Source organism: Semicossyphus pulcher, unplaced genomic scaffold, assembly GCF_022749685.1.
Source record: "Semicossyphus pulcher isolate SPU_LCO1_2020_fin unplaced genomic scaffold, fSemPul1.0.p SCAF_19, whole genome shotgun sequence".
Lineage (NCBI taxonomy): Eukaryota > Metazoa > Chordata > Actinopteri > Labriformes > Labridae > Semicossyphus > Semicossyphus pulcher.
This window is the reverse complement of record NW_027211692.1, coordinates 10,690,687-10,700,237: the sequence shown is the minus strand read 5'-3', so window position 1 is coordinate 10,700,237 and position 9,551 is coordinate 10,690,687. Positions and strand designations below refer to the sequence as shown.

General features: G+C 39.1%; 1 protein-coding gene across 1 annotated transcript; it reads right to left on the bottom strand.

Moving 5' to 3' along the window:
- Positions 1–1,461: 1,461 nt before the first annotated feature.
- Positions 1,462–8,678, bottom strand: LOC138597297 (zona pellucida-like domain-containing protein 1). The gene is made up of 10 exons (XM_069668881.1): positions 8,537–8,678; positions 6,194–6,414; positions 5,894–6,075; positions 5,439–5,511; positions 4,215–4,312; positions 3,811–3,891; positions 3,429–3,600; positions 3,244–3,349; positions 1,878–1,907; positions 1,462–1,634 (listed from the first exon to the last, which is right to left on the bottom strand). Exons 1-10 carry the CDS (start codon positions 8,676–8,678, stop codon positions 1,462–1,464), a joined length of 1,278 nt encoding a protein of 425 aa, XP_069524982.1.
- Between the last annotated feature and the right edge of the window lie 873 nt (positions 8,679–9,551).

The window sequence follows — 9,551 nt, the reverse complement described above, 5'->3', positions numbered from 1 at the left end:
GTGGATGTACAGCTATTAGCTCGCTCACTGAGTGCCGTGGTCGGAGTTCTGGCCGGTTCTGAACGCGTTTTTTTGGCACTATTTTCTCTCTTGAACAGTCCAGTATCACTATGCCTGCTGCAGGCCGGTTTCTCAGGTAAGCCAACCTAGTAGCCGTTGATTTTGACTGATTTGTGTCATCATTGAAGTAAACATGTCGGCAGATGAAATGCGTGCAGTGGAATTTTTTTATTACTACAGCCAGAAAAATCACAAATTTGCACCATTTAGATGTGTATTTTCCTCTGTGACAACAAACGTCATCTCACAAGTTAGCAATTCCAGCGTGTTCTTTTAGAAACAGCTGCTGGATCACGTCACCTGAGTAACCGGACTGCTGCAGGCGTAGTGATACTGGATTTGTCAATTGAGAAAATAGTGCCAAAAGAACAGCGCAGTATATGAAATCATAGGATGATGATTTTGTGTTGAAAATGAATCATTGCCTGCGTGTTGTTTTTGTAGGGTAAAACCTTTTGGTTTGATATCTCTGGCATCTCACTGGAACTACTTATTCTACATTCGGAACAGTCCGACCACGGGACTCTGTGAGTAAGCTAATAGCTTTACATCCACTACACTACTAGCAAGTATTTCATACAACTTAGTGTCCAAAAATCCGAACTATCCCTTTAAAGTTCATATGCTGAGCTTACCGCACATTAGCTATGTTTATGTTTAGCTAAGCTTAAAGACTGGCAACAAGAGGGTAAAAGCTAAACTGGATCTTTCTAAAGCTACAACCTAATTATTGGGCTTTACATGTTATGATAGATGTTTTTATTTCTAGTTATATTTGGACAAAGCTTGGCAAGCTGTTTCCCCGTTTCAGGTATTTGTTTGCAAGCTAACGAAACTATTGGAGATGGTTAGCTAGTGCACAGACATGAGAGTGATATCAATGTTCTTATCTCTTGGCTAGAAAGTAAAAAAGCAGGTTTCCAACAATGTAAAATTTAATCAAACATGGTCATTTTCAGTTCACACAGAACTTGAAGCTAACTTAAGCTAATGTTAGTTAAGCTAATGTAAGTTAAGCTAACGTAACTTAAGCTAACGTAAATAACTGAGGACGACTATGATGCTTTTTTTGCAATGAAGAAAAAGAACAGTGGAAATATACACACTCATATTTCTGATGCAGTCTTTTATTACAAACTCTAAAGGTTAACGTGTTTACATTAGCATCAGAGTTATGAATATAAGACTCCTGTAAACACTTTAAATTACCATATAACTGAATTAACATTGAATAACAACAATTATGAGGTAATAAAGGCAATAAATACACAACACTTAAAACAATACACATTTAATAAAGTGTACAAAGAAGAGCGCACATGCACATATACAGTACATTATAAGTTTGTATGAATATTTTTCACATATAGTCAGTACTATACTATACAAACAGGTGCTTGTTCATTTAAAGCTGGGGTTCCAAACACCTGAGGTTGTGGATGTTGTGAGGCCAGGCTTCAGCAGGAGGCGGACCGACAGCAGGAGGAAGCCCACGCTGACCCCGCCCAGGATGACCACGCCTGAGATCAGAGCGCTGGTCACAGGGTTCATCGGGTGGGAGGTGTCACCAGATGCTGAGGGAAGGAAAGGTGAAGAAAAGCCGAAACATGAAACAGAAATGCTCTTTGACGTGGGCTTAACGTGACCTGAGATTCTGTCTTTTTTTCTTTCAGAAAGAGAAGTGGAACCTTTTTGTTGTTCCCTTAAATCATCAATTTCCATGAGTATCTGCTGTCTTTGCACCCAAACCCCAGGACTTAGTCACGGGTGATATTTAAAACCTTTTATGTTTTGTAACATTGCGTAGGGGAGCTTACCAAGTTGGGAGTTGTTGACTGGAGTTTCATCTGAAAAATGTGAAAATGTTGATTAGAGTCATTTTTACAGTTACTTAAACATTCAATGTCTCTGTGGCTGTTTGGCTCTCCATATTTAAATTAATAGTTGAGAATATTTTGGGTTATGCTTTACTCTACACCCTTGCTGAGAGTTAGATAGGAAGGTAGATGCCACTATCATATTTAGCCGTCAAATATGGAGCTACAGCTAGGAGACCACTACCGTAGTTAGCATAAAGTGTAGCCTGATACTGTTGAAACTAAACCCACCCACTAACACCTCTGAGCAGGCAAATTAACATGATACTAAAGAGTAAAAATTACTAAAAGTTATGTTTTAACAGGAGACATTTTAGCTGTTTTTCTGTTAACTTACCCGTTAACTTTTAGCTAACCATGTCCTAACTTTCACTCTCTCAAAGAAAGCAAATTTAAACCGTTAGCTTAATGTGAGGAGGTTGGATTTAATTTTGTGTGAACCAAACTGAGGACTTTCTGTAGAACACAATACATAACACAACTTCAGTTCCTTTTTTTTTTTTTTTTTAAAGTTCCCTTGAATTACCCCATAGTGTAACGTGTTTTCTTCTAACCTAACTAAGTAGTTCTGGTGACTAAACCAGAACAAACGGTGACCATTTTACAATGTTTACGCGGATTTATCTTTAAAACCATAACACAAAGGTCCACTAATAATCTGCCTGTAGCTGCGGATGGCACTACGAACATGTTGATGATAGATTATTATGCAGCTTCTGGGCTACTGTTAGGTGCAACTGACTCATCTGAAGGATTTTAATGGTAGATATAACAACTCCCAATGGACCATTTACTGGTCATACATCTGAAGTTGGTGGTGGAAAGGGAATTTTTTTATGTTTTGGACTAATTTTCACCTGTTTGCAGTCATTTGCCGTCCCACCAAGTGTCACTAAAACTACAGCTAGCTTAGCTAGTTAGCTTAGCTTATAAAAAATGTAAGTATAAGGGGAACTAGCTAGCATGTGTTTGCCTTAAGGTGAGAATAAATCCTCTTAGCAGTACCTCTTAAGCTCACCAATGTAATCCTTTATATCTTGTCAGTTGATACTTGAAATACGAAAGACGTTGATACGAAAAAGTGTAAATATTACAAGCTATAGTTTTTTTTGGGGGGTTGTTTCCTGTTTCCAGTCTTTATGCTAATCGAAGCTAAATTGCTGCAGGCAGTAACTTCATATTTACAGTAAGGACATCGCTCTCAGCAAATAAGTGAATAAGCATATTTCCCAAAATGTCTAACTATTTATTTTACAGTCACTTTATTTTATACAACTTTAATACAATAAACAATATATTTTTTTACCACTCCTGGTGATGATCGGTCCAGCGGTGATGACTGCGTTCCCAGAAGCTGCTGGTAGGGAATCAAAGCTCTCCTCTTCACTCCTCTTACGCCTTCGCCCACAAATCTGCCAATCATCATGATCAGGTTTTCAGATGAGACACATAGGGCTTAATAAGATTAGATCATGATTTCCTTTCACTTACTGGTATGAGCATGATGCAGTCGTCTGCCCGGCAGAGCTTGGTGACACAGTGCAGAAACACGGTCGACATCTTCTGATGTCTGTGTTTAACAAAACGGAAAACCTCGAAGGAAAATCTTCCCATCTGACTCTTCCCATTCTCGAACACTGTCGTCTGTGGATCTTTGTAGCAGCTGCGTCAAAGGAGTAAAACACACAGATACACACATAAGTGCACAGGCTGAAAACGACGGATTTGATGTCTAGATGTATCTTTAAGCACTCATTGAGAAGAAAAAGTAGCATTCATGAGGGATAAGCCGTTAGGGGAGCCTGAATAGGTAATTACTCCCTTTTGTGGTTTATCAATTCATCATTTCGAGGGGGGAAAAAAGTGAGATTACCCAAAGAAAAGGTCATAGCGGAGTTCATCATTAGGATTCCCTGAGGGGGTTGCGTAACAGTAGTCCATCAAGATGTTCCACCTGCGGAGGGACAGCGCTGTGAGATAGGACGGAGGATAGAGATCTAACTGCACATGGGAAAGCAGAGTTCAGGGCTTTCTCTGACTCAGACTGGCGCCTTCACGTAGAATAATAACATAATGGCATAATGAATGTAAGCAAACCTTAGAAAAGGAGTAAATTTGTAAAAATGATTGTGGGAAAGATGCTGTGATTAACCAAAATACTGTATCTGCTTTACCTTTGTTGTATTTACGAAGGCAAAATGTCTGCTATGTGAGCGATATCTCTGAAGACATTCACAAATATATTTACAACGTTGAAAATCAGATATTGTCTGGTACCGTTTGTCTAAGTTTGTAGCTTTAACAGCAGCAAATATTCTGGTTTTAAGAGCCAAGCCGGACATCGGAATAGAGAGAGGTTGATTGTAGGTTGAATCCTGTACACAGACAAGTGAAAGTAAAGAGAAAAACAAAAACGAAAAAAGTTAGTTTCCCACTCAAAATATGAAGCTGGAAAGTTGACATTAATACAGCTACTCAGTACACATATATCCCAGGCTTTCATTTGACGTATGACGTAAAACGTATCAATTGGAAACAGTGAGTAATTAAGGCCTTGGTTGAAATTGTTTTGCTCAAATTATACTTATTATAATTATTGTATATTGAGTTAGCTGACAGGATTGCTAATCAATGAGCTAGCTTTACATTGCCGTATCTATGCTTAGCTAACTGCACATTAGCTATGCTGTTTAAGGTGTTAATGCAAGCTAACGTAACTATTCGAGATGGTTAGCTAGCGCACAGACATGGGAGTGATATCAGTGTTCTTAACTAACTCTTGGCTATAAAGTAAAAAGCACATTTCTTAAAGTGTTGAAATAGTTTTACAATTTTTATAAAGCATATTAATTCCTTTTTTTGTTCTTGTCAATCAAGTCTGTCACGAGACCAAAATCAAAGGTGTGTTAGTCTGTCGCTTAACTCTTAACTCTTGCTAGCCATTTTTTTTATGTTTGGCCCCAAGTTCATTTTATCCTTCAAAGACATGTCTTTTGGAAAACATGTCACAAATATAATACTTTGATTAATTTTAAAGGCTTTATAATTCCCTGATAAAGCCAGTTACTGTCATTTTTTGGCAAACAGATTCAATAGTGGATTTGTATTTTTAGTGGCAAATATCTACAGCTAGTTTGTTGCTCTCGTTAGCATTAGCAACACAGTATGCTGGGTTGAGTTAAGCAAACTTACAGTGCCCACATTCAGTGTAATTTATGAATCCACTATTTGTTTAAGTTGTTTTATAAGATGTGTTGATATATATGAAACATATTTATACAAATGTATACAGATAAATCTGGCCACATTTTTTCCTTTCATCTCCGAACTTGCTAACTGTTGAGCTTCTTATAGTTTAAAGATTTATTCAGAGAATGTCCAGTGTTAAATCAAAGATAATGAACTCAGTTCATGGTATCTTTCTTATTCAAAGCGTCTCAGTTTCATACATTGCCACAGAAATTATTGCACATTAGAAGGTGAACTCAGCTGTGTACTCACGTTGTACAGGATCATACTCAACGTGCTCACAAATGTACCGTTACTGTCCTTGACTGATACAGCAGCAGAGGAGCTGTGAAGAGATCCAACAAATATATTAACACTCTATTTATTTCTCCTTTGCGTTAGTTTTCTTTATAAACATTATTTTGACAAGCGAATGTTGTGAAATGGGAAAGCTACGGGAGATTTATATTTGTATTAATGTCCCAGAAGACAGTAGTTGAGGGGAATGATTGCATGACAATTAGCATCTAACTCATTAAGATAATTTGCATACTATAAAACAAATGGCTCTGTGAATACCATAAGACACAAACCCAATCACGGTTTAAACCAGGCGCCTTATTGTCAGTGTAGTTTAGGAGAACTATAAACAATTCTTAATTAAATTAAAAGTCTTCATATCAATGCACTGTGTAAGATTTCAGAGGGACTTTTTGGCAGAAACTTACGATGCCAGCTGTGAGTTATTGACCAGGTATTCGAGTGGGTAGCTGCAGCTGAATTTATACAACAAACCGGGCAGGTAGCTGATTATAGTCGGTGGGTCAGGTGTGTCGATATATCCGGAGACATTCCCAATTTGTACCAGAGACATGTTGCCATAAGCGTTGGCACCGTAGGCTGTGCTGACCTGCAGAGACAAACATGTCAGCCGAGTCAGTTGGCTTTCAACCCGGTCAATAAACAGCATGATGAGGTTGCCCATCGATTATTTTAAAACCCTGTTCACTGGTTTGTGTATTCTTTACCACCAGGCTGTTCCCGCAGGCCTCCAGAGTGCTGAGGCTGATGCTGAACAGGACCGCTGTGGGGAAGGTGTTGTTGTTGATGAAGCCTCGGCATTGGGTGTCACCGTGGCGCCCGTTCAACGCCAAATCTGCATCGGTGTAGCCGGAGAAGAGCACGGGGCAGAAGTTGATCTTTAAGGTGATGGTTTGAACCCCGCAGTACACGCTGATGTCGCGCTCACCTGGAGGAAGAAGGCAGAGGGAGGTGGTGAAAACACATTTTTAATTTAGAGAGCAAATCAATGACCCCAGCGATCCCTAATCTGAAACAGTTGCTCATGCATGTGCCACAAGTAGCCCATGTTGCTTTTAAATAGCTAATCCTGTCAATTTGCAAAGTCAAAGTTTGCATGTTGTATTTTTGCAGAAAAGGCCTCATGTGTCCTACACCCTATCACTGCTGCAGTCCTTTCCTGCTTGCATTTATCTGACATCCCAGGAGTGAAATAGTTCCTGATTTGATGGCAGGACTGAAACCCTGCAGGACTCTTGTGCCATGAAATCCAGGTTCCTAAACAACCCCGTGATTGAGATACAGCTGGTTCAGGAAAAAAAGACTTCATCACAAGCTCTGCGCTTTAAAGGTGAAACACATGAGGCTGAAGTCCAGTTACTCGCATTCACCCGCTATGAAAGAGGAGTGACAAGCGACACTCATGTTTGAATCTTTACATCAGAATGAGACAACGGATGAAGGTCAGAGGCCGAATCAACCAAACTTACAGAAGCATCCAAAAAGGAACTATTAATATTGATTGTTTTATTAATCATAGCGGTTGATGTAGGTGATGAAGCTAGTCTGTATCAATGCTATTTTGGCTATCCTCTATTTAAAGCTAATTTTCAGATATGAGATACCAAAACCACATCTCAAAAAAGCTAAAATTATTCAAGTGTTTCACCTAAAATCTATTCGGGAAGCTGTTAAATACTTTTTACAAAGGTTACAGGCTTGTTCAAAATAAATGTTACCACTTAATTTCTAACTATCAAGCTTCTTTTCTTCATTCAAAAAGAGCGCAAAAATAGAGTTAGCTTAAAAAATGTGTACGTTTTTTAATGTAAACTCCCGCTGTGGGTTAGTCCTGAAGAGTAGCTAGCTACGTCTCAGCTACATACGTTCAAAAGTTGTGTATTCGTGGCATTGTTTTGAATACTATTATTAGAAAGCTGTTATAAGTTCAAGTGTAGCTAAAAAATTAGATTTAAAAAAAAAAACATTGAATAGACATAGTAAAGTAAAAAGTACAACTTAATAAAGCAAATTCTAATGAAATTGTAACATTTTGTGTTAACTGTCCTTATTCATAATCAGTTTGTACATAATTAATACATGTTTAAAGCACTGTATAATATAATTATAAGCAAATGTATTCCTTTAACAACTCATCACTGTATCGTGTATGAAGAACTCAACTTACCGTCTCCCTCAATAAGAAGACAGTGGCATTGGTTACAGTTTATCTATAAATCCATACACTATGATTGCCCTCTTTATCTAAAACAATTCATGCTACAATTCTCTTCACACTATTAGCTCTTTTTTTTTTTACTGTTCCTGCTGTTTCCAAATCAACAGCTAAGAAAGCTTTTAAGTTTAAAGCCCCCTCCGATTGGAATAATCTACCTGTTAATATTCGGTCCATTTTAACTGTTTAAAAATGCAGATTCTTATTACAGAATCAACTGCATCTGTCCATAATAGCACTTGTCCAGAATACCTGTTGTATTTACTGATCATGATTTAAGAGTGGATGAACCACTCAAGTTTATGCTTTGCCCGAAGTAGGATCTCCTGATCTCTTATGCCTTGATATTTATTCTTTAGTCTTGTTCATTTTGTGTGTTTTTTTTCTCAACTTGTGATGTTCATTTCTGTATTTAAGGATCCCCTCAAAAACGAGATGGCACATTTCAAGAGGTTATTCGTAAACAAGAATTTACAATAAATACAAGACATCGTTTTCTTGATGTAGCCTTTATGTCAAAATATTACTCCTACATAACTAAGAAACATTGGACGAATGCCTTATAACATGTTATAATATAGCTGTAACCATATATAATAAATCGTCATTATAAATATTAAATGTATCTATAGAGTTGAACAGATCCTAAGAATGATTTTTGCAAAACAGTTAATAGATGCCTTATAACACAACGTTAGCTATGTTCATGTGTGTACTAAGCACCTATTAACTGTTTATACCTCAGTTATAGATTATTAATATATGCAGAATGCTATATTGCTTTATAGTTTAACTGGACTGTAAAGAGACAACATGTAACGTGGATTATTCTCACCAGGAAACCTGCTGTGGAAGTTGGCGTCACAGTTGTATCCATTAAACTGTGCGGAGACTGACCCGGCGCTGCTCATCAGCATGAGGACGACCGACAACATTCGTGTCATTTCAGCGCTCGGGAGAGGTTTACCCACTGTCATCTTCACAAGGTCAACATGGCCTTAATCACATTCCTCGGGTACGCGTTCAGAAACAACACTTATCTGCAAAATTAGATGTTCAAAAACAAGACCCCCCCTTCCTCGCCTGTTTCCTCTGCTGCTGCTCGCTCTGACCTCTATCAGAGTGCTACAACCTCCTTTCCCCAGGTCCCCTAATCCTTCTTATCCTGCTCCCTCTGGCCCCCTTTTACCTCAGGCACTCATGTTGGCCCAAAACCTCGATTACCCAGCCCCTTTTAAACTGAGGTCACCCCTCTTTCAAGCTCATTTCATCCCCCTCTCCCTCTCTCAGCGCCCTCTCTCCAGTGTTTACCTGCTTCCTGCCTTTTCCACAGTAATTGGCTGAAACCTTTTCGTCTTGTTTGAGAAAAGTTTAGTTTTCGGTGGCATCAAGGAACCAAACTAAACACAACATCAGCCTTATCTGCTTTGTGTGCACAGATGAGAGAGATAGATTCAGTGCAGAACATGGGAAACTCCGTCAGATCTGAATGGCCTGGACAAATCTTTTCACAGCGCCCAGAAACCTGAGCGCGCTCGGAGGGTTCCCACTCGTCTCTCCTCAGTCTGATCTCCGTCTGTCAGATCTCACAAACGCCGGGGCCTCAGCAGGAGGGAGGGGGGGCCCATCCCGGGAATTAAGCTGTCATCGGCTGCCTCTGCGGCCCGCATTCACATGAACATAAAAGTCAGCTCACGGTGTGATGCAGGGCTGTGTGTGGGTAATTGTGATGCACAAGGCATCAGTTAGAGTAAAGGCATTCAGTGGTGTGTACTGCTCCGGCTCGGCGCCGTGTTCGGCTCTGCAGAGGGGAAAAGAGGAATCTTGAGACTGTTTTACACTTTGTAACT